We start from the raw sequence: 27,075 nt of genomic DNA on the forward strand, positions 1-27,075 counted from the left end.
TGCCGGGCCCTCTTCTAGGAACCACAGAGGAAAAGAACCTCGGAAAGCCCTGGCCTTTCATGGAGGTGCCTTCTATGGGAGGGATAAAGACAAAAACATATATAAGAGAACGGCACATAACGAGAAGTGCAATGAAGAAAAACAGAGCCGGGTGAGCTGCTAGCGAATGATAGAGGGCGCTAGCGATACGGAACGGCCAGAGACGGCTTCTCCGAGGAGGCGACAATGTAGCAGGGACCTGAGCGAAGCTAGGAAAAGAAAGGCCCCTACCCGGGGAAAGGCCATGGAAACACAGGACAAGTGGGAAGGCGCTGAGATGGGGGGAAAGTCTGGGTATGCCGGAAGAACAATGAGGCCCACGTGGTTGAGGGCAGTGCCGAAAGAGGCCGGGCGTGGTGGCTCACCCCTGTAATCCCAGCAGTTTGGGAGGCCGAGGCAGGTGGATCACCTGAGGTCAGGAGTTCGAGACCAGCCCGGCCAACATGGCGAAACCCCGTCTCTACTAAAAATATGACAAATTAGCCCGGCGTGGTGGCGGGCGCCTGGAATCCCAGCTACTCGGGAGGCTGAGGCAGGAGAATCACTTGAATCTGGGGGGCGGAGGTTGCAGTGAGCCGGGGTTGTGCCATTGCACTCCAGTCTGGGCGACAGAGCGAGACTCTGTAAAAAAAAAAAAAAAGCAGCAGTGAGCAAGGTCGGAGAGGCGGAGGCCTCCAGCTCCTTCCTTACCACGTGGTACGTGAAGAAGGCAGAGCTCGTGCAGGCTCAGGAAGCAAAAGGAGAGCCCTAACCAGCATGCAATGGGCTGTGTGCGGGGCCTCACCGCTGCCTGTGAGTGGGTATTCCTGGCATTACCACCATTTTGCAGAGGAGGAAACTGAGGCTAAGGAAGGTAGAGGTTGTGTGGTTTGCTCAAGGATGGAAATATAAAGTCACAGAGCAAGGACCTAAATCCAGGTTTGTCTGACTCTAGTTTTTTGGTTGTTTCTTTTCTTTTTGGTTTTTTGTTTCCTTTCTTTCTTTTCTTTTCTTTTTCTTTCTTTCTTTCTTTTTTCTTCTTCTTCTTTCTTTCTTGTGACAGGATCTCACGCTGTCACCCAGGCTGGAGTGCAGTGGCCAGTGGCACAATCACGCCTCGCTGCAGCCTGGAACTCCAGGATTCAAGCGAGCCTCCCATCTCAGCCTCTCCAGTAGCTGGGACTACAGACACTCAGATCATTTTAAAAAATTTTTTGTAGAGACGAGGTCTTGCTGTGTTGCTCAGGTTGGTCTTGAACTTCTGCTCAAGAAATCCTCTGGCCTTGGCCTCCCAAAGTGTTGGTGAGCCACCCCTCTGGCCGAATCTGGGCTTTTAACCATAAGTTAAGCACTTGGAGAGAGAGAAAAAAAGGCAGCACAGAACAGCACGTAGAGAATGGCCACAATTGTATTCAAATACATATATGTGTATTTTATATCCAGAAAAAAGGCTGAAGGCAATCCACTGCATGTGATAATTTCTGGAGGTGACTTATGTTCTCCTTCCACTGTGGGGCTGGGGCAGGGAGAAGGATGGTCGTCACCCCCGCAGAAGGCAAGAGACTGCCCTTAGAGTTGATAACAACCATACCTCACACTCACAGGCTCCTTTGCGGTTACAAAGTGTCCTTCACTGCTGAGCGTTTGCTCCTCACCACAGCCATTTCACAGGAAAGGAAGCCAAGCCTCAGAGAGGCCGCGACTCTCCCTCAGATACCCCGTGGCACGGCTGGGGCCAGGACCGACCTCTGCACGTTCTGAGTCCTGCAGGCGCATTTCCAGGAGAGAGGAGAGCTGACAGAGAGCTCCAGGAGGGTCCAGGAGCCAGGCCGGGGGCAGGGTGACGAGTGTGGCCGTTCCAGAGTCTGCCGGCAGAGGGCGCCGCCGCCCCGCAAGTCGGCCAGGCCACGCCCCCTAGCAGGACCCGCCCCTTTGCAGGGGGGAGCCACAGCACCCTGTGAGGAGCGGCTCGGCGGGCTGGGGTTCGAGGCCATGGGGATGAGAGGACGGTGGACGGGCTGGGCCGCGGCAGGAGGAGGAGCAGCAGGGGAGGGGCTGGGCCGGGGCAGAAGGAGGAGCCGCAGGGGAGGTCACCGGCGGGCCAGGGTCTGCGTGGGTGAGGGGTTGAGCGTGCAGAGGCGCCCGCGTCTGCGGCTGGGAGCGCGAGATGGAGGCGGGGTGGGGGCGGGCTAGTGCGAGGGGAAGGTCCCAGTGTGGCGGGCGGCGGTGCGCTACGGCGCCAGGACTTCCTGAGGCGGCGGGACTGGCTGCCTCGGGAGGCGGTTACTCGCTCCGGCGCTGCCACCTGCTTCCTTCCCAGATCCCAGCAAAGCATAACCCCGAGGCCCGCTCTGCGCTCCCACCCCACTCGCGGCGGCGGCACGCCCAGGAGGGAGCTCCTCTCTGCAGCTCAACCCACAGCCTCGCAGCCCCGGGGCGGACGAGGGTGGAGAGGGAGGGCGGCTCGGGGCGGACGAGGGTGGAGAGGGAGGGCGGCTCCCGGCGGGCTCCACCCGAGCGGCACCGCCAGCCCCCAACCGCCGCAGTCTAGCCCAGGCCTTGAAGGCCAGCCTGCAGCCTCTTGAGCAGCGCGGGGGGCTCCAACCCCCAGCACCTCCACCTGTCCCATCTCTCCTAGCTGAGCCCCAACTCTGGTCTAGACGGGAACCCTTGAAGAGCAGACTCCGGCAGGGATCCCCCGCCGGCTGTGCGCCCCAGCCCCGACTGCTCTCCCTTCCCCTCGCCCCTGAGCACTGGCGATACCCAGCCCGCCGGCAGGGGCTGGACAGTGTTGAGCCCCGCCCCCATCTCCTCCCTCGCCCCCACCCGTACCTCCCTCCAACCAAGGCGAGGACATAGATGCGTCAGCTAGGATCCCTGCCCTCTAACAGCTCCCAGTCTGTAGGCAGACGGCCACCATCCATACCAAAGCTTACACCAGGCAGCAGAAAGTGGTTCCGGGCCAGTGGGAGGCACAGGTCCTTAGCTCCCCAAGAAGACACAGCCTCAGGGGACCGAGTTCGGCCAGTATTTAGAGTCCCAAGGATCTGTGTGGGACGGAGCTCAGAGATCTCCAGAATCATCTTCAGTCAACATCCTTTCAATAAAGACTCACTGAGCAGCTAGGGTGCTTTAAAAATACCAACGCCTCAGCCCACCCTAGAACTCCTGGATCAGAATCTCAAGGGGGCCAGGAGTGGTGGCTCACACCTGTAATCCCAGCACTTTGGAAGGCCAAGTTAGGAGAATTGCTTGAGCCCAGGAGTTTGAGACCAGCCTGGCCAACATAGCGAAACCTCTCTCTACAAAAAATACAAAAATTAGCCTGGCGTGGTGGCGTACGCCTGTAGTCCCAGCTACTCCGAACGCTGAGGATCGCTTAAACCCAGGAGATTGAGGCTGCGGTGAGCTATGATTATACCACTGCATCCAGGTTGGAAGACAGAACAAGACCCTGTTTCCTGTTTCTTTCTTTCTTTCTTTTTCTTTTCTTTTCTTTTTTTTTTTTTTTTTTGAGACAGACTCTCGCTTGTTGCCCAGGCTGGAGTGCAGTGTCCCAATCTCTGCTCACTGCAACCTCCACCTCCCAGGTTCAAGCGATTCTCCTGTCTCAGCATCCCCAGTAGCTGGGTTTACAGGTATGTGCCACCATGCCCGGCTAATTTTTATATTTTTGGTAAAGACTGGGTTTCACTGTGTTGGCCAGGCTGGTCTTGAACTCCTGACCTCAAGTGATCTACCAACCTCCCAAAGTGCTGGGATTACAGGCGTGAGCCACCGCACCCAGCTGACCCTGTTTCAAAAACCAAAAAAAAAAAAAAAAAAAAAAAAAAACCAGAAAAGAATTGCAAGGGGAGGGGAAGGGAAAAAAGAATGGCAAGGGTAGGAGTACGGCCCTATCTGCTGTTAAATGTCCCCCACCCTGTTGACTGCCGTAGCTGCCAGCCACTGGTCTTGCCTTATTTGCCGAGAGACCACACTCCTCAGAGAGAGTGGCTCGTGCCAAGCCCTCAATTAGAGTGAGATTTGGGGGGCTCCAGAAGAAGAAGCTATGTATGCTGGGACCTGGGTGGGCTGTCACTCTGTGGGTTACTGAGTGGACCAGATCAACTGTGAGTCACTAAAGGCTAAGTGACTCTGTAGGGGAGCAGCTGGGAAAGAGACCCAGAGGCAGTATTTGCATGTTTACTTTTTGCATAAATTTGTGTGTTCTCCCCACAAAGGCCAACTCCAAGATGGAAGGATCACTGAAGCTTAGGAGGTGTCCCTGAAAGCAAAAATTCATGTGTCTTAGGCAACCTGGTGGCCTTCTGCTCCTGGGAGCTCCCCATATTGATTGCATGCAAGACACATCTCTAAAAATAAAAATAAATTATAAAAAAATAATAAAAACACTTTTGCATCTTGCAATTGAAAAGTATGTTTCCTCTCCACTATCAACCACAGTCCATGAGCTTTCATACCACACAGGGTTCTGTGCAGAGAAGGTCTGTTGGTTGGAGTCATTTAGTCATGTAGTTAGATGTTCTGGACTCAACTGTTCATTCATTCATTCATTCAGACGTACCTCCCTTCCATCAGTGCTGGTGTGAGATGGGGTTCACTCCCTTGGGAGCCCACAATCTGGGTGGTGGGGTGAGGAGTGGCCCTGGGGACCAGAAGTAGTGGGAGGGTGTCTGAGCACTTCAGATAAATGGTTGTGGGGTTCAGGGGAGGCTCCACTTTGTACAAGCCTGCAGCAGGCTGAGGAAGGGCTGAAGAGGTGGGCGCTAAGGAGGGAGGGAGGCTGCTCCCAATGGTTGGCTGATGGGAGAGCCCTGCTCTGTGCCCCTCTCCACCTGGTATGGTCCCGGCTCCCCACCAGGGGTCAGCACACTGCTGCACTCTGGCTGTTTTACTCTCTTGAGGAACTCTCCTGGGTTTCCCTGGCCCCTCCACAGCCCCTAGCTTCCTTTCTGTCTCACTTCTCTGAGCCCATCACTCCCCAGTTACCGTCATTTCATCCACCCGTCAGTGCAGGACCAGGCAGCCTCCCAGCCAGCCAGCCTGATGTCTCTCCTGAGCTGGGGAATCCCACAGCCTCCCTCACTTCCCAGCCTCATGAGCTTGGGCTGGGCAGCAGAAGGGGCCTCCTGCTGTCTTTCCTCTTCTCCTGCTGCCATTCAATGCAAGGTCTCTGGTTTGGTTTCCAGGGGAAATGGGAGGGTTCAGAGGTTCGCTCCTTCTAATAAGTTTTCCCACATGTGTTAGCAAAGCTCTTCTCCAAGCCCACCTCCCCTGTTTTGTGGACCCCACCAAGTCTCCAGAGCCCCCCTATGCTCCCCTTAGATGGGAATGCTCTCCCTCCCTCCAGCACAGCACCTGCATGCATGGAACCGGGAACTCTCTGGGCTGGCCCCTCCTCCTACTGCTCCCTGGCAAACCTTGGACCTGCTCTTTCGGGTCCTACCTCTCATATACCTCATATACCCACCAAGCCAACACCACTTTTTCCACAGGCGAGGCCCCTAGCCTGAGAGGCTCAGCTCATTACTCACCATCTCTTCCACCCTGTCTTCACACCCCTTCCTCCAGAAAGACTTCCTTCTCACCACCCTAAGCTATAGAGACAAACAGGCATGAGAGCATCTTGGCCTTGCCAGGCGCCAGCTATGCTGCCTTAACCTAATTCTCAGTCTCTTTATCTGTCAAATAGAGAGAGCTTTCAGATGTACTGTGAGGTCTCAGTAAGGTAATGGATGTGGAAGTGTTAGCCCAGCACATAGGGACACAGAAGTCACCTGTCCTTTTTTTTATTTTTTGAGATGGAGTCTCGCTCTATTGCCTAGGCTGGAGTGCAGTGGTGCTATCTCGGCTCACTGCAATCTCCACCTCCCAGATTCACGCGATTCTCCTGCCTCAGCCTTCCAAGTAGCTGGGATTACAGGCACCCACCACCATGCCTGGCTAATTTTTGTATTTTTAAAAGAGACGGGGTTTCGCCATGTTGGCCAGGTTGTTCTTGAACTCTTGACCTCAGGTGATCCACCTGCCTCGGCCTTCCAAAGTGCTAGGATTACAGGCATGAACCACTGTGCCCGGCCACCTATTCTTTTCTTGTGGTGCAGCTGCCACCCCCACTGCCCACCCCCAGCCTGATGATGGGAACCTGCCCTTGCTAGGCACACTGGCTGCTTCTGCAGGGCTCTGTGGGGACCTCAGACCAGAACCCTATCAGCAGGGCCATGTCCCTCCCATGACCATGCATGAAGCCTGGAGTGGAGGCCTCTGTCCTTCCCTGGAATTGTCGGGAGCCCCTTCTGGCCTAGCATGGGGGAGGGGCTCCCACAGAGTTCCCTGAGGCTTTGAGAGGAGCAGAAGGCTGGTGGGAGGCAAAGGAGGGGCGGCAGGGCAGGGGGAATACCGACCACACAATATTCTGAGTCCCTGCTCCTTTTCCCATCCACCCCCACCCCCTCCGCCAAACACGATCCCTGGGTTAATTTTTAGCATCGCAGCCCGCACATTAGTCACTCCCTGTCACCCACCTACACGGCAGGAGGCTGCTGTGCTGGTGCCGTCATCCCATCAGCTGAGAGGTGGGATCTAGCCCCGCCCTGGGCACCCCTCACCCTCCCCTACGAACTCACGGCTGGCCAGGAGTCCCCGTCAGCCTGGGTGAGGGGGCACCGACATCACTCCTGGGACTAGCTACATGGCAGGGGGTGGGGACAGACTGGTGGTCAAGGGACTTGGACTCTACTCGGAGGAGAAATCTAGGGAGGCCCCTGCAGCCTTCCACCCCCCTGTAAGGTGCCAGGCTATGCCCAGGCAGTTGGTCTCCTGGCAGCCTTGGATCTGGGAACGAAGGTGTGAGGGGGCCCCTCCCCTAGACCTGAGCCTCTGGGAGCCAATATTTGTCATCGCCACAGAGCAGCTGTTCAAACAGGGAGCTTGGGGAAGCTCCATTTTCTTAATCAAATGTCCTCCCTTCCTGGGACAAGGGAGGACAGGGTGGCCAGGTGCAGGTCCCCTGGCTGGGGCCGCCACCCAGCCCCAAAGGGATTTTCAGAGAAGGGCCTACAGATGCCAGCTACAGATGGAGCAGAAGAGGGGCGGTCTCACCCAGTCCCTGGGGCTCAGAGGTGAGGAGGTGGTGGTTACCCCTAGGCAGGGTTGGCCGCAAGGAAGCATTTACTCATCGGCATGAGTTAATAGAGCCCCTCCTGTGTGCCAGGCTCTGTTAGACCCTGGAGGTGCAACTTCAAACAAGGCTGGGTTCCTGCCCTCACAAAGGCAAGACAGAAACAAAAGACGTCAGTGCGATTCCCAATTGGGAGAAAGTGCTATGAAGTAAAAAAGAAAATAGACAGGCGCGGTGGCTCATGCCTGTAATCCTAGTACTTTGGGAGGCCAAGGCGGGCGGATCACCTGAGGTCAGGAGTTCGAGACCAGCCTGGCCAACATGGCAAAACCCTGTTTCTACTAAAAATACAAAAATTAGCTGGGCGTGGTGGGCGCCTGTAATCTCAGCTACTCAGGAGGCTGAGGCAGGGGAATGGCTTGAACCCAGGAGGCAGAGGTTGCACTCCAGCCTGGGTGACAAGAGTGAAACTCTGTCTCAAAAAGCAAACAAACAAACAAACAAGCCCAGAGGACTCAAGATAAAGAATAATGGGGTCGGCAGGGCACGATGGCTCACACCTGTAATCCCAGCACTTTGGGAGGCCGAGGCGGGAGGATCATGAGGTCAGGAGATCAAGACCATCCTGGCTAACACAGTGAAACCCCGTCTCTACTAAAAATACAAAAAAATTAGCTGGGCCTAGTGGCAGGCACCTGTAGTCCCAGCTACTCGGGAGGCTGATGCAGGAGAACGGCGTGAACCCGAGAGGTGGAGCTTGCAGTGAGTCGAGATTGTGCCACTGCACTCCAGCCTGGGCAACAGAGCGAGACTCTGTCTCAAATAAATAAATAAATAAATAAATAAGTAATGGGAACTCAGGGAACTACTTCCTATTTGATCAGGCAAACCTCTCTGAGGAGGTGATGTTTCAGCTGAGTTGTGAAGAAGAGTGTTCCAGGCAGAGAAGACAGCCTGGGTGAAGGCCAGAGGCAGTAGAGAGCTTGACATATTTGAGGAATAGGAGCAGAAAGGATAGTGTGCTTAGATGTAACAAGTGACATGGAAGGAGAAACAATTTGAGATCAGAGGGAGAGGCAGGGACCAGATTCTAGAGGGATTCATGGAGGGCATCAGGATATAGTTGCAGAGGTTGGATACTGCACAAAAGGCTCCCAGTTACCAAACTGTTGGGGCTATGTGGCTGCTGTCAGCCTGGAGAAAGGGATGCTATGTTGTTATTTGTCTCCCCAGAAGGACGTGTTATGGATAGGCCATGGTAAAGTGTTTGGACCTTATTCATTTATTCCAGGGAAAGGCATGATGGGTTTAAGCAGAGGAGGGTTGTGATCCAGTTTCCTTTTTGAAAAGATCATGCTGACTGCTGTGTGCAGAAGGGATGCTCAAGGAGCAAAAGAAGAAACAGAAATGGGACCCACTCAAAAAGCAAGAACCATGGTGCAGGACAGGCGGGGAGGGTCTGCTCAGACCTCTCTCAAAGCCACCCTTTGCATGCTGGTTACTCCCCGGGAGGAGCACTGGAGCAGGGGCCTCAAGTCCCAGGCCCAGCTCTGACACTAGCTTGCTGTATGACTCCAGACAGGTCACTTCAAAGAGGTCGTGACCACCACTTGGAGATGCTTGGGCACACGCCATGTTGGCACATACTGTATTGAGGGTCTACCATGTGCTAGCGTCAGGCAAGAATAAAGCAGTGAAGACAGAAAAGGCTCCTGAGCCCTGCTGCCAGAAGCGTGCATCCTCCTGGGTGGGGAGGGCAGGCAAAGATAAACCCATAAAAGTCAAGACAGTCTCGGATGGCGATGCATAGTCTGATGGGAATAAAACAGGGCTGTCACAGGGGAGGATATGACTGTATTTACCACTGAGTGGGAAGGTCTTTGGGAGGCAGGGCTGAGGACTGAAGGAGCCACCTGTGGGAGGGGTAAGAGCAGAGACCCTGACAGAAGGGGTCTGAAGTGTGCCAGGTACAGCCAGCAGCGCAGCCAGAGCAGGGAGTGAGAAGCAGAGGCTGGTAGGGGTCAGAATCTCATCCTGGGAGGCCGGGCGCGGTGGCTCACGCATGTAATCTCAGCATTTTGGGAGGCCAAGGTGGGCAGATCACCTGAGGTCAGGAGTTCGAGACCAGCCTGGCCAACATGGTGAAACCCCGTCTCTACTAAAAATACAATTAGCTGGGTGTGGTGGCACCTGCCTGTAACCTCAGCTACTCGGGAGGCTGAGGCAGGAGAATCACTTGAACCCGGGAGACGGAGGTTACAATGAACTGAGATAGGGCCACTGCACTCCAGCCTGGGCGACAGAGGGAGACTCCAACTCAAAAAAAAAAAAAAAAATCTCATCCTGGGAGTATGGGAAACTGCTGAAGACTGCTAGAACAACAGAGTGATCCGTGACTGGGCCCGTCACAGGCCAGGTGGTAATGCCTCAGGTCCCTGCAGATCTGGCTTGTGCCCCTCAAGGGAGACCTCAGAAGCTGGGAAGAAAGGCATGCCAAATGCCGAGCACACGTATTTCTACAGGGATGACTAAGGACTTGAGGCAAGCCTTGGCCACCACCTGCTTTGGGTATTTGGGGAGGGAGGCTCAAGTTGTGAAGAAGCGTGGGGCCTCCAGCTCAGGCCCATACATGTAAGTTTAAATCTCCCAGCCTATTTCCCTGGCTTCAGGCTGCAAGAAAACAAGATGTGTGTGTGCGTTGGGCGGGGGTTGGGATGGTGGAGTCAGAGCTTGCCCCAGCCCAATCCTCCCCCTCAGGCAGTCACCACACTCACACAGATGCAAAAAACCATCCATTTTATACAGTTTGTGGTTCAGAAGCAACAATATGCTGAACGGTGGAACAGGCTGTGCTGTCCCCACTCCACCTGAACTTGCCGGTTCCTGTCTCCCAAGGGGCACAGAACACAGGCCCCCTGCCTGGCAGGACCCCACTTAGTTACAGGCCCCTGGGAGGGGCGAAGCCCTTAGGGGTCGAGGCCAGGAGGGAGGAGGACCAGCACCTGATGCCCCTGGGGGCCCGCTGGGTCATGGAACTGTGTGTGTGGAGGGTGGGGGGTCAGCCCACCACGGGCCATTTCTCCCCAAGGCTAAGGGCGGGGGAGCAAGTAAAGCTGAGGAGAGGGCTGCATGGGACAGGGTTCCCATCCCCTGCTGGGAGGGTGTTCCTGGATACCCCACAAGGCACTACAGATGCAGACTGTAGGCGAGCACCCCCATCTTTGGCCCCCGATTGCCTGGCTCTCCCCCTGCTCCAGCTCCCACTGGGGTTTGGGGGGCGGAGAAGAGAAGGGGCTGGGCCCCCACCTCCCTCAGCAGACACCAGCCAGGAACCGACCCGGCGGGCCGAGGCTAGCAAGGACCCTCTCCCGCTGCTCTGGGCTCCTGGGGTCCTCTTGGCTCGGCCTCCCCCTCTTTTAGTGCTGGCTGTTGCGAATAAATAAATAAATACCTCCCTGCCCGCCCCCGCCCCTACAGCTGGCTCTCCTCCTCCTCCAGGGAGCGGTTGAGTCCGGGGATGAACTTGAGCAGCCGCCGGCGGAAGCTGCGGTACTTGGTTTTGCGCAGGCCGGGGCCGCATAGGACCTGCTCGCGGGCCTCAGTCCACAGCGCGCCCGGCGCGCCCCCGCCTCCGCCCCCGCCAGGGCCCGCGCACCTCACACTGGCGCTGCGGCTCAGCGCGGCCCGCGGCCCGGGGACCGGCCCCACGGCAGGGGTCTCGGCGGGGCCCGGGCCCAAGGCGCGGGCCGGGGGCGGCGGGGGCGGCAGCGCCGGCGGCTCAGAGTCCCCGAAGAAGCACGTGTGGTAGACGGCGTCGTCGATGTCGCCCCTGGCCCGTCGGGCGCCTCCGCGCGGACGCCCGGGTACGGCGAGCAGAGGCCCGAAGGGCAGCGAGCCCGGGAGCAGGCCCGCGCCGTACAGGCAGGAGCGCACCGACTCCAGCGTGTCGTAGATGCTGGGATCCTTCACCACCAGGCCTGCGCGGAGCCGGGAGAGGTGGGAGGCGGGTCAGGCCTGGGCCGTGGTGTCCTCCGCAAAGGGTGGGTCGAGGGCACGGGCGGGGCATCCCTGCTCCGTCCTGCTGACCATCTCTGTGGCCCTGGCCAGGCACAAACCTGAGACCCTACTTCCCTCACCCGCAAATCAGGAATTATCACTCAGCTCCTTATGGGGGCCGCTTAGCACAAACGGGCCTCGGAAAGAATGGACACAAACTCTTTGAGCCCTGGTGTTGCCCTCTGTAACGTGAAGATGACACTGTCTGTTACTTACCTGCAGAGGGCTAGCGTGAGAATAACCAGAAATGTGGGTGCGGCAGTACCCAAACTAGTAGCTCAACAAACCTTGCTTTCCTGTGGAGGTTTACTAGTAAACCCTTCTTTACTAGAACCCGCCAGTTCTGAGGGGGAAGCGCAGACGGGGTGTCTGTAGCAGAACAAGTGGCCCCTCACACCCCAGGATCTACTCACCATGCACCAGCCGCTGCTCCTGCACCATGAGGGACCTGTACTCTCCCCACTTCTCATACAGGGTTTGCTGCAAGAGACAGTCCCCACCCCACTGTCACAAGCTAGCAGGAAACTAGCAGGACGTGGGTACAGACGAGGGATCGGGGAGTAGACAGAAGAAAGCTTCAGTTAAAGGAGATTCAGCTATAAGTGACCCCCCACAGGGCAGAGGCTTGGGAAGAGAAGGGTGGAGCCCAGACATTATCTAGGTTCCCCTACCTTCAGGTACTGCAGACGAGCCTCCAGTTCCGCCTTCCGAATTGACGTCCCATATAGAGTTTCCAGTCTGAGGTTGGGGAATCAAAGGCTGAGTGAGCCACAGGCTGAGGAAATACCAAGAGGCTGAGCTCAGGAATTCAAGCACCTCGGCTCCTAGACATACCTGAGAACATTGCCTGATGCCTTAATGATGTCCACAATCTCTCGATGCCGGATGCCTTCCACATTCAGGCCATTGACGCTGGCGATGGTGTCCCCTGCCAGGCAGACAAGGGGGTTAGATTTGCTCCATGGGGCATGCTAGAATTCCGGCCTCCTACCTTAGCCAGAAAGGGGAGAAGGGTGGGTAGTAACTCCAAGGAATACTCCTGAACTCCCTCCTCCAACTCCTCATGGTTCTCGGTAGACCTCTGACATCTCTCATACTCGATCCAAACACACAGAACCACAGCCATTCCTCTGGGCCTGTAGTGATTACCAGGTTGTCCAGGCCCAGCACCCCAGCCAAAGGGCGGGGACCTCACACACCCAACACCCTCACTCTACCCTCAAGAAGTTCTGTCCCAAAGCTAAGCCCACCCAGGACCCTGGGCTGCCCTCAGATTTGGTTATTTCTGTCCAGTCCATGCTGGCCCTAAGACCCAGTCAATTCAGGGAAGGGCAGGTGAGCAGCACCCAGCTGGGAACCGACCCTGGCCCCAGGCATGGCAGGGCCTCATGGATCCACAGAGAATCAGTCCAGCCTCTGGTGGTGGAAGAGAAGCACAGGGAATGACTGGCCCCCAGAGGGATAGTTCTGCTACCCTGCACCACTGGAGAGCCTCCTGACCTCAAGTACAGTGTGCCCCATGTCAGGGCCCCATTCCCATCTGTAAAAAGGGGTATGGATCCCTGCTGTGGATGCTTCAGGGATGATGGGGAGGGAGAGTGGATTTGAAACTACCTTGAGAAGTTGTAGTATACCACTTGGCTACTGCTACCATTTAAATATGATTTGTCCTCAAAACTCATGTTGAGCCTTCATCCCCAACCTAACAGTATTGAGAGATGGTAGGACCTTTAAGAGGCATTTGGGGCCGGGCGCGGTGGCTCATGCCTGTAATCCCGCACTTTGGGAGGCCGAGGCGGGTGGATCGCCTGAGGTCAGGAGTTCGAGACCAGCCTGGCCAACAAGGCAAAACCCCATCTCTACTAAAAGTACAAAAAGGAGCTGGGCGTGGTGGCCGGTGCCTGTAATCCCAGCTACTCGGGAGGCTGAGGCAAGAGAATTGCTTGAATCTGGGAGGCAGAGGTTGCAGTGAGCCGAGATCACGCCATTGCACTCCAGCCTGGGCAACAAGAGTGAAAGAAACTGTCTCAAAAAAAAAAAAGCATTTGGGCCGTGAAGGGATCCGCCTAGTGAAGGGATCCATGCTGTTTTTGGGGAGTGAGTTCTTGCTCTGGCAGGACTGGTTTAGTTACTTGGCGGGTGGGTTGCTATAAAGGAAGATCACCCATGTTTTGTCTCTTTTGCATGTGCCTACTCACCACTCTTGCAGGCGTTCCTGCGATGAGATGCCATCCATCATGTCAGAACGCAGCATGAGGCCCTCGCCTGATGTGGCCACCCAGTCTTGAACTTCCCAGCCTCCAGAACCATGAGCTAAATAAACCTCTTTTCTTTATAATTACCCAATCTCAGGTATTCTGTTATGGTAACACAAAATGGACTAAGATAGCTAGCACGGGCTGCTGGTAAGTGGGAAGGAGGTAGGGGCTTAGGGGCAAAGATGGTGGAGGGGGGATTGATTCATACAGTTTCAGGCTGCCCTTCCTGGAACCTAGGGACTCTAGATCTGCTCAATCCAGGAGTCTCCTACTGAGGCATAATTTCCTTGTTAGAGGAAGTAACATATTGCTTTGGGAGGCAGAGGCAACAGGAGGATCGCTTGAGCCCAGGAGTTCAAGGTTATAATGAGTTATGATCATGCCACTGCACTCCAGCCTGGGTGACAGACTGAGGCCCTGTCTCTTAAAAAAAAAGTTTTTAATGTTTTTAAAAGGGAGTAACATCGGTTCCTCAGCGTTGGGCCCATATGGGGGCAGGATTGGCCTGATCCCCAGTATCAAGCAGACTCAATGGAATGTTGCTTCTTCCCCGGCTCCTGCCCATGCTGACTGCCAGGTTGCTGGGAGGAATCAGAGCAGCAGCAGCAGCATCCACCATTAATTAGGCCCTGGCGCTGTGCCCAGGGAATCCCCTTGTCACACTGTGATGTTTGGATGCATTATTACCCTCATTTGGTAGATGGGGCTGTGCAAGATCACACAGTACATGGCCAATTTGCCTAGATCCAAAGTCCAGATTCTACCCATTCTTCTTTCTGGCCTTCTCAAAGAAGGAAAAGGAAGAGGAATTGATTTCAGGAGAGATTTCTCACCCCCTTTGCTTGGGAGTAAGGTCATATCCCCTTCCCAGACCTGGGTGTCCTGGGCTCAGGCCCCACCTGGTGTGAGCCCAGCCAGCTGGGCAGGACTAGACTCATGAACTCGGCAGACGAAGGTCACCATTTCCACACGCTGCTCCTCCCGGTGGTGAAGTCCATAAGTCTGTAATGGACAAGGGGACCCTCAGCCCAGGGTTGGGACAAGTCCGTTCATCCCTTAGGCTGGCCGTCCAACCCCCTCCAACCCCTGTGTGCAGCTTCTCCCACCTGGATCTCAAAGCCGAAGGTCTGGTTATCCTTCTTCTCCAACGTCAGCACTTTCCTGCAAGAGACACAGGGGTCAAGACAATCAGGATTAAAAGGTGTAGCAGTCCCATAGCTTGGGCCTCCCTGGATATTGACAACTGGTCTAGAACATTCCAGCAGGACTCAGTCTCCAGTGACAGCTCAGTCTCATCACAGATTATTGGAATGTCTTTCCCATACCCAACTGAAATCAGCCTCATGGAGCCACAGAGAACCAATCCAGCCTCTAGTGGTGGGAGGGAAGCACAGAGAAGGGCCAGTCCCCTGAAGGATGGGCCGGCTGAGTTTTTTAGCCACATCCCAGCTTTCCAGTGAGCCCTACAGTACCGCTTACTGACTAGCTAAGGCCCCAAATTCAGCCACAGCCTGGAGCCTCCTCTGTTCCACAGCTTTGGAGAGAGGACTGGCCCCACCCCCAGAGGCCAGTCACGAGGCTCAGCAAGACCACAGCTGCTCCTCCCAGCTATGCTAGGGCCAGCCCACCAGATGTGGGGGCTGGGGGAGGGGAGCCTCGAGGCCGCCCCTTCCCGCACTGAAGGCCTGCCCGCTGGACACAATGGTCTGGAGCTGCTCCAGATCCTCGCCTGCTGGGGGAGCCCAGTTTCCTCTGCCCACTCCCACCCCCTTCCTTCCCGCCCAGCCAGACGCACAGTTAAAGCAGCCTCCAAAGGCCCCTTCAAGTAGCTCAGCCTCGGAAAGGCCCTGGAGCCCAGGCTTCTCCGCTCCCAGCCTGACCCAGATATTCCCCCAAATGCTGAGCAGCACCTCCCCACTCCAGCTCAAGCCCCTCTCACTGAACAGCAGGCCTTTCCCCTCTCTGTACTATTGGGGCAGGGAGCGGAGTGGCTGGGAGTTCCGCGTCTACCCCAGTGTTCTAGGGTTTTTTGGAAGGGTCAGCAAACTTTTTCTGCAAAGGGCCAGATGGTAAATACTTTAGGCTTTCTTTGCAGGCCCCTTATGATCTCTCATATATTGTTATTTGTTTTTATTTTTACAACTCTTTAAAAATTACTAGCTCAAGGGCCAAACAGGCCAATCTGGCCAGCAGGCCAGTTTGCTGATCCATTTTAGAGAAAGTCAAGCCCAAATCAGGGGTGGGACATGAGTAGGGAAGGGAAACTGTGGGGTCCCAGGGCCTGGTGTCAGCACCTACTTCTGCCCACACTCAGATCCCTCCTAAGAGGGCTGTCACAGGCTGGGACCAGAAGAGGACTGACATTCTGGAGGCAGGGGCAGCCAGCCCCAAGCAGCTGGACACAGCCTGGCTAAGGTCTGGGCCCATGGGGTTTGCCAAGGCTGGGAGGGCTCAGGGGAGCCCAAGAGGCCTGGGTTAGGACGTTCCCCACAGACTTTGCCTACACCCCCTCCCAACTCCCACATCCATTCATCCAGATCTCCCCAGGGAGTGGTAACTGGCAGGGACTGGGGGTGTGCTGAAGAGAACCTAGTGACTCAAAAGTCCCCACCTCCTTTCTCTGCCACCCCTTCACACAGCCCACACCCCCACCTGCCCTCACTCCCAGCCAGGAGCCATGCTTAAAGGCTAGGAGAATGACTACCCTCGCTAGGCTGAGATGCTGTCCTGGCACCCCCCAACCCAGCACCTCACCCCTTTGGAACATGGCAGGGGCTGGGTGCTGGTGACTCACCGCTGCTGTTCAGGACTCTGGCTGAGATTCTTCCAGCGGAATCCTGAGCCCTGGGCAGTAAGATGGTCAGAAGGAGCAGGTGAGGCGGGACTGTCCTTGAGCAGACACTGGGAGCACTACCCTGGTCACAGCGACCCACTTCCTGTCTGCCCCTTCCCAACTCCACATCCACACCTGCTTTGGTACTGGTGGAACTATTTGCCAAGCGCCACTACTGGCACCACTCCTCAACTTTCTCTACAGGCCTTACCTTCGTATCTGGGACTGCAGTGACACAACCATCCTCCTGGGTTCCAGATCCATGAATCTCTAAGCCCTTGCTGGTTTCCACACTGGCAGCAGGTGGGGAGATCATTATTCTAGAATGGTCTCCACCCCTAGGGCCCATGTCTGTAGAGGCTCAGGCCATCCAGACTCCCAAAGCTGAGGCAGGGGCTCTTCCTCAGTGGGATTCAGAGGATAGGTGTCGCCTGGGCTCACCTATCAAGGTGCTCTGAGGACTTTCTGCCAGTTGGGTCTCTCCATCTAATTTCTCAGCTACGGACAGAGGCTTGGGAGGGCTGGGGTCAGGGACCCTGGCCTGAAGGGCTGGCAATCCCAGCCAGAATTTGGGGTCAGAGGTGCCAGGTGTCCTAAGGTACAGGCCGTTTCAGGGACCAGTTGTGGATCCCAGCTGCAGGTGACCAGCTATGCCCAGCTATACCTGGATCTCTCTCTCCATTGCCATATATTTTGTGCTTTCTGGGACAAAACATCTTAGATGTCAAACTTGTCAGCAAGTCTCACTAAAGGAGCGAGATTGGGAGTTCTTTAGGGGTGATGGTGGGGGGTGTGGAGGAAGGATGAGAGATGAAGATTCCTGTCTCTTCAGGGTCCTTGATAAACTAGTCTCTCACCCTCCCTAACTTTTTGGTCCTTGGAGGAGGTCCAGTCCCAGAGCAGCCGTTTTCTTTGGAGCCTGCACAGCCCAGGGCCTTTCTGGTCTGTGCCTTTGCTAACCCTCCCCCCAGGCTGCCCAAGGCAAGTAAGAGAAGGGTCAGAACCAGACTGGCCTCAGGGGTGGGGACAGTTCCCAAATGGCCAGGGAGGAAGGACTGGGCAGCACAGAGAGACCCCTTTGTCTTTCAACATGATTTTCATAAAATGCAAATTCTCAACAAGCTGTTCATTGTGTGGGGGCTAGCTGGGGGCCAGGGGCGAAGGAGGGCGGCTGGGTGAGGAAAGGCCACCAGTCCCCTCTCCTTAACCTGGTGTGGTGTAGGTTCTGAGCCTCAGGTCCCCTGGGGCCAGAGGAAGAGGCTGGCAGAGGGGACTCAGAGGTGGGCGCGGCCCGCATCCTTCCTGCCCCGCGGGCGCCCTGCGACCCCTCCCACTGCGTCCGGTTCCGACAGAAGTCCAGGGAGCCGTGGCCCTCGCGCCCCGCACGTCAGACGTGGGGCCAGGCGGCAGGCCCCGAGCCCAGGAATCGGGGAGTCCCCTCGGAAGGGTGTGCTCTCCGGAGTCAGCGGCTCCCCACGCACTTCCTCAGAGTGAGAACGCACGCGGCGCAGCCACCCGCCCACTTCTCCCACCGGGGGCTCTCGAACCTTCAACTTGTCTGGGGCTGTCTCTGCCCCTCGGGCGAGGGGATCCTGGGGACCCAAGACACCAGGCCACGGGGAGGCCCTCAGGGCATGGGGGGCAGAAAGCCAGACGGAGCGAGTAGCAGAAGGAGGGTGCTGGGAGGAGTCAAGGAGGGAGAGAGGGGGAGCGCTTGGGGCGCGGAGTTGAGAGCCTGGGCGCGGTGTGCAGGCGAGAGGCCACGGCCTTCGGAGCAGCGGGGAACGCGGGGGGTCGAGGCGCCCAGCGGGCCGGGGAAGAAGGTGGGGGACTCCGCGGACGCCGAGGAGAGGGCACTGCGGAGTCAGGAGGCCGTGTAGGGAGGGGGTCGGAGAGGGGCTGAGCAGGTCCCGAAGGCGGGCAGGGGACGCACCTTTCGGCGGGGCAGGGTGCCCCCGGACACGGCGAGCGCGCGGTACAGCTCGGCGGGGTGATAATCCTCCAGCGCCGCGTACAGCTCGTCCGCTGGGGGCCCAGGGGTGGCGGCTGCGGCAGGGGGTCCCGGGGTCGGGGTCGGAGCGGCGGGCGCGACTTCCGAGTCGGGAGCCCGGGCGGCGGGGTCCGGGGTGGCCGCCGCCTCCTCCTTCTGCTGCAGCTTCCTGAGTCGGCGGAGGGTCATGGCTCCGGCGCCGGGCGCCCCTCAGAGACTGCGCTGGCTCCGCTCGGCGGGGCTGGCGGCGGCTGGGGGGATGCCAGCCGGGCGGGCCGCGGGTCGCCTCCCTTTATAGGCTCCGAGAGCGGGGCGGGGTTGGGGGCGGGCGGGGAGCTGCCTCGGGTGGCCTCGCCCCCAGACGCAGGACCCTCCCCGCGGGGCGCAGCCGCCCTGGAGCCCCGCCCACGGCGCTCGACGGTCGAGGAAACTGCGGGAGCTGGGCGCTCAGTGGGGGAAACCGAGCCGCGGACGCGAAGGGGCGGGATGAGGCCCCCGGGGCGGGGCTCGGGGCTACGTGATACCTGGAGGGGTCTGTGAAGGGACATTGCGAAAGGTTTGAAATTTAGGGACGAATAGCTCTGGCGATTCATGGAGGGGGGCACGGTAAAAGGTCACTGTAAGAAGCCTGGGGAGTCGGGGAGGTAGGGAGAGTCACGGGCATCCGAGGGGCTGCAGGAGACTCTAGGGCAAGGAGAGCGGCAGCGGGGCTGCGCGGGAGTGGGGGTGGAGGCGCGACGGAGGAGGGAGGAGGCTCCCTGAACTCACTGCGCAGAAGCCCCCAGGGAGTGAGAGGGCCCAGGATTTTCCCTTGACACAGCTGCCCCAGAAGATCTGAAAGAGGCTGCCCCCTGTTCGCACGTCTAGGAGAAAGGGAAGAGGTGGAAATCCTGAAAGCAGTAGGCTTAGTTCTGGCCTGTCCCCTCCGAGGGGCTTGAGTGATCCCTGCTGGAAACACCTTTCCTCAGCTCCTGATGCCTGGCTCAGATCCCCCTTCCCAGCAGACAGACGCTTACTATGGACTTGACTCAGGAGGTTGGGATGAGCCCAGGCTGAGTGGGAGTTCAGGGCTCTGGGGATGGCCATGCTCAGCCGTTCTCTGACCCCATCTTAGGGACCATCCCCCAGGCTGTTACCATGGCTGCCAGGCGGTAGGAGAGGCGGGAATGGCCCAGCCGAAGTCTCTGTCGTCAGTGGTGCCCGAATAAGAAGTGAGAGGAGGAAGTGGAAGGCAGCGTCTGGTGTCTAAAGAGCGGCTAGCCACCACAGGGCGTCAGCAGCACAAGCTGGGGACTCCATGTCCCAGCACCCATCGGCCAAGAAGCAGAGGCGGCAATGCGGTGCCCCTGTCTGTCCCCTCCTCCCCCAGTCTTCCCAAATCTGTTATGCCTTCACCGTTAACGTTTATTGAGCACTTACCATGTGCTATGCACACTGTTTGTTCTGTGTGTCCTTCTACATACATGCATTAACTCACTTGGTCTTCATAACAACCCTACGAAATAAGCACCATTATCCTCCCTTACAGATGAGGAAACTGAGGCCCAGAGAAGATAAGTAATTTGCCCTAAGTCACTCAGCGGCAGAGCTGAGATTCAAAGCCAGGCAGCCTGGTTCCAGAGCCTGCAATCTAACCACTCTGTGATGTTGTCCAACATTTAAGCCCTGCTGTGTGCCAGGTACTGGCTAGGCACTGGGGTTACAGAGGCTCTTGGCCTGGTAGGGAGTGGTACCTTGCACATGTGCTGTGTTAGACGTGGCATAAGGAGCACAGAGGGGCAATGGCCACGTCCACCTGCGAGGCCAGGAAAGGCTTTCTACCTCCTGCCTGTCTCAGTTCTCGCGCCTGGCTCAGTCTTCTTCTTCTCTAGTCTCCTTGACTCTGTGTTCTCCTCCCCATCCCCAGTCCTCTAGGCCCCCATCCCCTACAAGAGGTGTGGGTGGAAGAGGGTGCTTTTCCGCCCCTCAGTGATTGCACAAGTCCAGATGGCAGGATGCTTGTTGGGTGGGGGGCCGGGGTGGATTGAGGACTGCCAGGAGCTAAGAGGTAGCTCTCTCAGTGCCTTCTTCTCCCTCCTCCCACCTCCCGCCTTGGCACCACCAAGTGGCCATCAGCTGAGGGGCCGAGGGGGTGTCGGTGGGGAAACATGGGACTCTATTGTGAAGCATTAGCACAGATGGACCCTGGGACCGTCTGTTGCCTGCTCCTGACAGACAGCATCTGTGGGGGGCGGGAGGGGGAAACGCAAAGCGGAGAGGCAATGATATATATTCCATTCATTCCATTGCTTATCCCCAAAGGGACCCAGCAAAAGGGCATCTTGCACAACCTCCTCTGTGAAGGAGCCACCCCAGCTATCACAGAGGGTTACCTAAGGGACATGTCTCCTTGCCTGAAACCTGGAGAAGTGGATGCCACAGGTGTGGCACAGCCCGTGTCTAACAGCCTGTGGAGCCAGTCATCCTTCAGCTGATGTGGAGGCAGACTTCCCCAGTTTATGCAGGGCAGTCCACCTCCAGGCCTCCAAGTGAGTGAACACCACCAGAGGACTAAAATTCACACCTTGTTTCCTCCTCTTGCTAGGCAGAAAGCCGTAGAGAACCCCAGAATAAGGGTGGGCCCCGGAAATGCAATTTTTATCAAGTCCTTTGTGTGATTCCTTAAATCCTGGGATTTCAGAGCCAGAAATGGCCCTATGGTCTGGAAAGGATAGCGTATGGTCCAAGCCCTCATTTAACAGAAGGAACTGAAGCCAGAGAGAGAAAGACAGAATCATAACAGGGACTAGAACCCACTAGAACCCAAGTCTCTTGACTCCAGAGACTGTTTAATTCAGCTGCTGGTAGCTCCCTGAGAGCTCAGAGATCCCTGCCTGCTTCCTCCTCCCAATTTCCCCAGTTTCTCCAAGGAGGCGCCCCTGGAGCCCAGGATGCCATACTGTGGAGTGGTTATGCCCTCTGGTGGCCATGAGTCTCGGTGGAAAATCTTCAAGCCAGGCGGAAAGGCTGGAAGACTCCACCTGGAATCCCAGCCCTGTTTCAGGAACCCCCACGGCTCCTCTTCCTCCCAAGAGGATCTGGGCACATCTGGGATGCCAAGCTCCACTTTGGTCACTGAATTCTGGAATCTCACAGCCAAGTCAGTTAGGAAGTTTTTTGCATCAAAGCTGCTTCTGCTGCAGGTGAAATTCAGCAGGGAGAAGGCAGACAGCTGGCGGGCCTTCTTGGTGCACTAACCTTTGCATACCAGGCAGTATATATGAGGCCTCTAAAGCTTTGCCTTCAACTCTCCACAGCTTTCTCCTAAGCTTGAGTCTCTTGGCTAGCATCTGTTCTCATCCTATCTTCTGCAGCCCTTTAAAGCTTGGGCGGTGGGGGAAGCATTCTGCACACCACCTGCAGCTTCATACCAGGATACATCCCCCTCCTCCTCCCTCCAGGAAGCCTCCCCACAAAACCTCCACCGCTCTGGCTCCTCAGACATCTGTACTCAATCTGTACCTTCTTTCCAAGCCAGCCTCTCTCAGAATGAGCTCTCAGGTTTCCCTTCCTTTGCTCTGCCTGCCCTGGCTCCTGACACTCCTGGCTGGCCTGGGGTGGGGGCTTAGACGGTGGGGGCGCAGCTAAAGGACAAGGCCTAGGTAACACTCCTTCTCTTCAGGGCAACCCCTTGCCTGGCTATGTAACAGTCAGCAGCCCCCTATGGAGGAAATTGGGAGAGCTGAGTCTTCCACTGAGCAGCTTAAGCTCTAGGGTACCATGATGAAGTCAGAGCACTTGGGGCTAGTGCTGGCCCCTCTGGAGTCTGACCTAAGTCTCAGAGCTCTAACATGGGCCTTGTCCATCAGCGGGGCCCGGAACTGGCAGAGATGAATAGTTTACTGGGAGTTCCTCACTGGGTACTGTCACTGCTCCTAAGCTGGGGAGGTGGGAGGGAGAGGGCCTGGGGCCCTGGCTCTCTGGTCTGTCAGGAATGAGGGGCTGGGCCCCCAGTTGCATGACATCCCCTCTTGTGGGCGGTGGACAGCTGATGGGCAGCTGACTGGGCGGGGAGTGGCTGTTTTACTTCGTGGCTCCTATTGCCCAACCATTTCCATGGGACAGTGTCTGTGCGTGTTCAGGGACCTAGAAGAGAGAAGCTAGCAGTATGGTTGATCTGGCACAGTCCAAAGATCTGATCCCAGGGGGTCTTGGAGTAGGATCAATGTAGATGTTGCAGTTTATTTGCATTGAATGTGGGTGGTCTCTGGGTCTAGTCCTGTTCAAAGGCCAGGGACCATCTGGCCTCTTGGATGAAAATGGCAGGGCATCTTTGGCATGAACGGGCTGGAGTGGCAGAAGGAAGGAAGGTTAAGTCTCCAGGTTTCCTACAGCATCTGTACACAACTCCTAAGACATAGGGTATGTGTTATGTTATCTTACCCGGCCTCATTTCAGAACAGGTGCACATAGTGAAGAAAGAAAATGGCAGTTCTTAGGGCCCTAGACTGCCCACATCTCTTTCCGCTTGGCAAACACACTTGCTCAGCTGTTTCATCCCTGGTTCCCTCTCCCAGGGGACAGTGTTGTGCTCCAACCCCCCTAACCCCCAAACACATATGCAGAACTGCCAGGCTAAGATTCTTTTACTCCAAACTGAAGTCAGCTTTCCTTTTTCCCTCACCATTCACATCTGATTATGCCCCAAACCTGAGTATTGTACCCACTCTCTCTCCTGCTGTTGTTCCCAGCTTCTTTTTTTTTTTTTTTTTTTTTTTTTTTTGAGACGGAGTTTCGTTCTTGTTGCCCAGGCTGGAGCGTAATGGCGCAATCTTGGCTCACTGCAACCTCTGCCTCCTGGGTTTAAGCGATTCTCCTGCCTCAGCCTCCCCTGTAGCCAGGATTACAGGCACGTGCCACCACGCCCGGCTAATTTTGTATTTTTAGTTGAGATGAGGTTTCACCATGTTGGTCAGGCTGGTCTCGAACTCTTGACCTTGGGTGATCTGCCCGCCTCTGCCTCTAACAGTGCTGGGATTACAGGCATGAGCCACCGCGCCCGGCCCTTCCCAGCATTTCTTTTTTTTTTTTTTTTTTGAGACAGTGTCTCACTCTGCCGCCCAGGCTGGAGTGCAGTGGAGTGATCTAGGTTCACTGCAAACTCCGCCTCCCGGGTTCAAGCGATCCTCCTGCCTCAGCCTCCCAAGTAGCTGGGATTATAGGTGTATGTCATCATGTCTGGCAAAATTTTTTGTATTTTTAGTAGAGATGAGGTTTCACTGTGTTAGCCAGGATGGTCTCAATCTCCCGACCTGGTGATTCACCCGTCTCGGCCTCTCAAAGTGCTGGGATTACAGGTGTGAGCCACTGCGCCCCGCCCCTTCCCAGCTTTTCTTACTCTGCCACCACTACAATTCCTTTCTAAAGTCAGCACTGTGATTTTCCCAAAAGACAAACAGGATCACATCACTCCCTTGCTTAAAATCCTCTACCATGGTCTGAATGATGGTGTACCTCTAAAATTCCTATGTTGGAACCTAATACCCAATGTGATAGTATTGAGACATGGGATCTTTAGGGGGTGATTAGGTCACAAGGGCTCTGCCCTCATGAATGGAATTAATGCCCTTATAAAAGAGGCTTGAGGGAGGCTGTTTCCCCCTTCCACCATGTGAAGACACAGAAAATGCCATCTAGGAGAACAGGCCCTCACCAGACACTGAACCTCTTGACCCCTCGATCTGGGACTTCCCAGCCCCGAGAACTGTGAGCATTACATTTATATTGTTTATAAATTACCCAATCCATATTATCCTATCCAAAGAACTTTTTTTTTTTTTTTTGAGATTGTGTCTCACTCTGTCACCCAGGCTGGAGTGCAGTGGCATGATCTTGGCTCACTGCAACCTCCACCTCCTGGGTTCAAGCAATTCTCCTGCCTCAGCCTCCCAAGTAACTGGGATTACAGGTGTGCACAATCATGCCTGGCTAATTTTTGTATTTTTAGCAGCAGCGGGGTTTCGCCATGTTGGCCAGGCTAGTCTCAAACTCCTGACCTCAAGTGATCCACCCACCTCGGCCTCCCAAAGTGCTGGGATTACAGGCATGAGCCACCATGTCCAGCCATCAATCTAAGGTACTTAGCAGCAGCAGCCAGAGCTGACCAAGACACCCTCCAGTGGCCTATTCCCTACATCAAGAATGACAAATGTGTTTTAACTTATGGGACAGTAAGCACGCTGTTGAGAAAAATGTGGAGACCAACTCAAGAGGACAAATTACTGATAGATTAGTACAGTCTGAGGTAGCTGTCACAGGGCAAGTGATGGCATTGGTGTTACCTATTTGCCATTTCTGGCCCGAGGATGAATTCCTGACCTTTCAGAACTCAGCATGGGAACAGCTCTAGCAGGCTCCCTCATACTGAACATCTGTGGTTCTTGATTGGCAATTCTTTTTGACTAAAACCCCCTCCTCTCCTCAGTCAGCAGGCCGAAATAGATGTCCCTCTCTTGCCCCCAACCTCCTCCCATAGTATTCTATCCCTATGGGAGTACTGATCTCCTTCCATCCTATCTGTTTACTCACCCATTCCACCAGGTAGGGAGCCACTGGAGGGCACGGATATGTTACTTCTTCCCCAAGACACCTCATCTGTGGTCCCATGGTACTTTGCATACTGCTCTGTAATGGGATTTGCCCAAATCTGGTATTGCTGCCTGTACAAATCCTATCTGTCTAGATTATAAACTCCTTGAAGGGCAGGGACCATGGACTGTTTAGCTTTCTTTTCTTTTTTCTTTTTAAGACACTCTTTCTCTGTTGCCCAGGCTGGAGTGCAGTGGTGCAATCTCGGCTCACTGCAACCTGCAACCTGCAACCTGCAACCTTCAACCTCCACCTCCCAGGTTCAAGTGATTCTCATGCCTCAGCCTCCTGAGTAACTGGGATTACAGGTGTGCGCCACCACACCTAATTTTTGTATTTTTAGTAGAGATGGGGTTTCGCCATAGCTTTCTATTCTACCTACCACTCCATTTATTAAGGTTGCTTGACAAATACTTATTAAAAGAGCCCAGGCTATCCAATTGTTCCTTAAACTGCCCTAAACCCCCATTAACCCCCCATTTTGGCTTCCAAGGAGAATTCTCAGAAGAACCCAGGGATATCTTCCATATTCCTTAAATCCCATCCTCTGACCATGGAATCCCCAATAACTTTCAGGATAGTTGTCCAGCTGTTTCGTCATATGCTATTCCAGATGTTGCTGTGAAGGTATTTTAGACGTGATTCACATTTAAATCAGTAGACTTTGAGTAAAGCATATTATCCCTCCATAACGTGGGTGGACTTCATCCAACCAATTGAAGGCCTTAAGAGAAAAGGCTGAGGTGTCCTGAGAAAGGATTCTGCCCCTAGGACTGTGACATCAATTCTTCCCTGGGTCTCTGAGCCTGCTACCCTGCCTTGCAGCCCACACAACCATGAGTCATCTCTCTTTCCAGTCTGTCTGTCCATCCATCCTATCGATTCCGTTTCTCTGGGGAACCCTGACTAGTAACACCGTTCCTGGCCTGACCCAGGGCTTCTCCTACTTCCCTCACCTGTGCTGTGCATTCCTCTTACGTTCCTGAGTCTCTTGAACTCCACCACTCCTCATTCTGGTTTGGTTGTGTTTAGCAAGCACGTTCTAAGGCCTGTAAAGGTCAGAAGACATATGGGCTGGGGGACAGAAATTTAAGCTATGTGAAACAATAACTCAAGCGATACAACATTCAAATGAAGTCAAGCCTCCTGTGTCACAGGCCTTACTAAGATGAAACATTGTTGGCAACCTTCAAAGGCACAGGAAGAGGCACTAGAATGGTTGCCATTCTGATTTTCAAAATGGTAGAGTTGAGCCTGCAATCATAGCCTAGTGAATTTTAGGTCCATGCCTGGCAAGATGACTGACTATTCACAGGATAGCCTGTAAGGGGCCTTCATTTGAACCAGGCTGAGATTCACTACAAACCACTCTGTCTTTCTTTCCAATGAACAGGTAGATAGATCAAAGAGAGCCACAATTATACTTTAGCAAAGTACTTGGGCTTCTTCTGCTATCTCTGTCCATCTAAAAATTATGGGCCAGGTGAAGTGGTTCATGACTGTAACCCTAGCACCTTGGGAGGCCGAGGAGGAGATATTCCCTGAAGCCAAGAGTTCAAAACCAGCCTGGGCATCAAAGGGAGATCCTGTCTCTGTTTAAAATAATAAATAGGCCGGGAGCGGTGGCTCACACCTGTAAGCCCAACACTTTGGGAGGCCGAGGTGGGCAGATCACCACCTGAGGTCAGGAGGAGGTGGGCAGATCACCTGAGGTCAGGAGTTCGAGACCTGCCTGGCCAACATGGTGAAACCCCGTCTCTACTAAAAATACAAAAAGTAGCTGGGTGTGGTGGCGGGCGCCTGTGATCTTGGCTACTTGGGAGGCTGAGGCAGGAGAATCGCTTGAACCCTGGAGGTTGCAGTGAACCAAGATCACGCCACTGCACTCCAGCCAGGGCAACAGAGACTCTGTCCCAGTAAATAAACAAAAAATAAAAAACAAAAAATTGGCCGGGTGAGGTGGCTCACGCTTGTAATCCCAGCACTTTGGGAGGCCGAGGCGGGCGGATCACGAGGTCGGGAGATCGAGACCACGGTGAAACCCCGTCTCTACTAAAAATACAAAAAATTAGCCGGGCGTAGTGGCAGGCGCCTGTAGTCCCACCTACTCGGAGAGGCTGAGGCAGGAGAATGGCGTGAACCCGGGAGGCGGAGCTTGCAGTGAGCCGAG

General features: G+C 55.5%; 2 protein-coding genes and 1 long non-coding RNA gene across 7 annotated transcripts; 1 reads left to right on the forward strand and 2 right to left on the reverse strand.

Moving 5' to 3' along the window:
• Positions 1-859: 859 nt before the first annotated feature.
• On the forward strand, positions 860-4,403 carry LOC134731649 (uncharacterized). The gene is made up of 3 exons (XR_010114107.1): positions 860-957; positions 1,679-1,975; positions 4,242-4,403. It is a non-coding gene; the product is annotated as an uncharacterized lncRNA (long non-coding RNA).
• A 5,517-nt stretch (positions 4,404-9,920) lies between these two features.
• Positions 9,921-18,554, reverse strand: TAMALIN (trafficking regulator and scaffold protein tamalin). 3 transcript variants are annotated; one of them, XM_055294767.2, is made up of 8 exons: positions 18,222-18,554; positions 16,250-16,299; positions 14,562-14,616; positions 14,355-14,457; positions 12,032-12,125; positions 11,869-11,935; positions 11,611-11,677; positions 9,921-11,118 (listed from the first exon to the last, which is right to left on the reverse strand). In XM_055294767.2, exons 1-8 carry the CDS (start codon positions 18,465-18,467, stop codon positions 10,613-10,615), a joined length of 1,188 nt encoding a protein of 395 aa, XP_055150742.1. In that variant the 5' UTR covers positions 18,468-18,554; the 3' UTR covers positions 9,921-10,612. The 3 variants fall into 3 exon arrangements, with proteins under 3 accessions (XP_055150742.1, XP_063467312.1, XP_055150743.1); XM_063611242.1 differs by having other exon boundaries at positions 16,500-18,364; XM_055294768.2 differs by lacking the exons at positions 14,355-14,457; positions 14,562-14,616; positions 16,250-16,299; positions 18,222-18,554 and adding an exon at positions 14,289-14,313.
• Positions 18,555-18,601: 47 nt separating this feature from the next.
• LOC134731650 (protein enabled homolog) lies at positions 18,602-26,081 on the reverse strand. Of its 3 annotated transcripts, XM_063611244.1 has the most exons (3): positions 25,862-26,081; positions 24,846-24,941; positions 18,602-19,141 (listed from the first exon to the last, which is right to left on the reverse strand). In XM_063611244.1, exons 1-3 carry the CDS (start codon positions 25,872-25,874, stop codon positions 18,963-18,965), a joined length of 288 nt encoding a protein of 95 aa, XP_063467314.1. In that variant the 5' UTR covers positions 25,875-26,081; the 3' UTR covers positions 18,602-18,962. The 3 variants fall into 3 exon arrangements, 2 of the variants coding, with proteins under 2 accessions (XP_063467314.1, XP_063467313.1); XM_063611243.1 differs by lacking the exon at positions 24,846-24,941; XR_010114108.1 differs by lacking the exons at positions 18,602-19,141; positions 24,846-24,941 and adding an exon at positions 21,884-22,604.
• Positions 26,082-27,075: the final 994 nt, after the last annotated feature.

This window comes from Symphalangus syndactylus, chromosome 10 (genome assembly GCF_028878055.3).
Source record: "Symphalangus syndactylus isolate Jambi chromosome 10, NHGRI_mSymSyn1-v2.1_pri, whole genome shotgun sequence".
In the NCBI taxonomy this organism is placed as follows: domain Eukaryota; kingdom Metazoa; phylum Chordata; class Mammalia; order Primates; family Hylobatidae; genus Symphalangus; species Symphalangus syndactylus.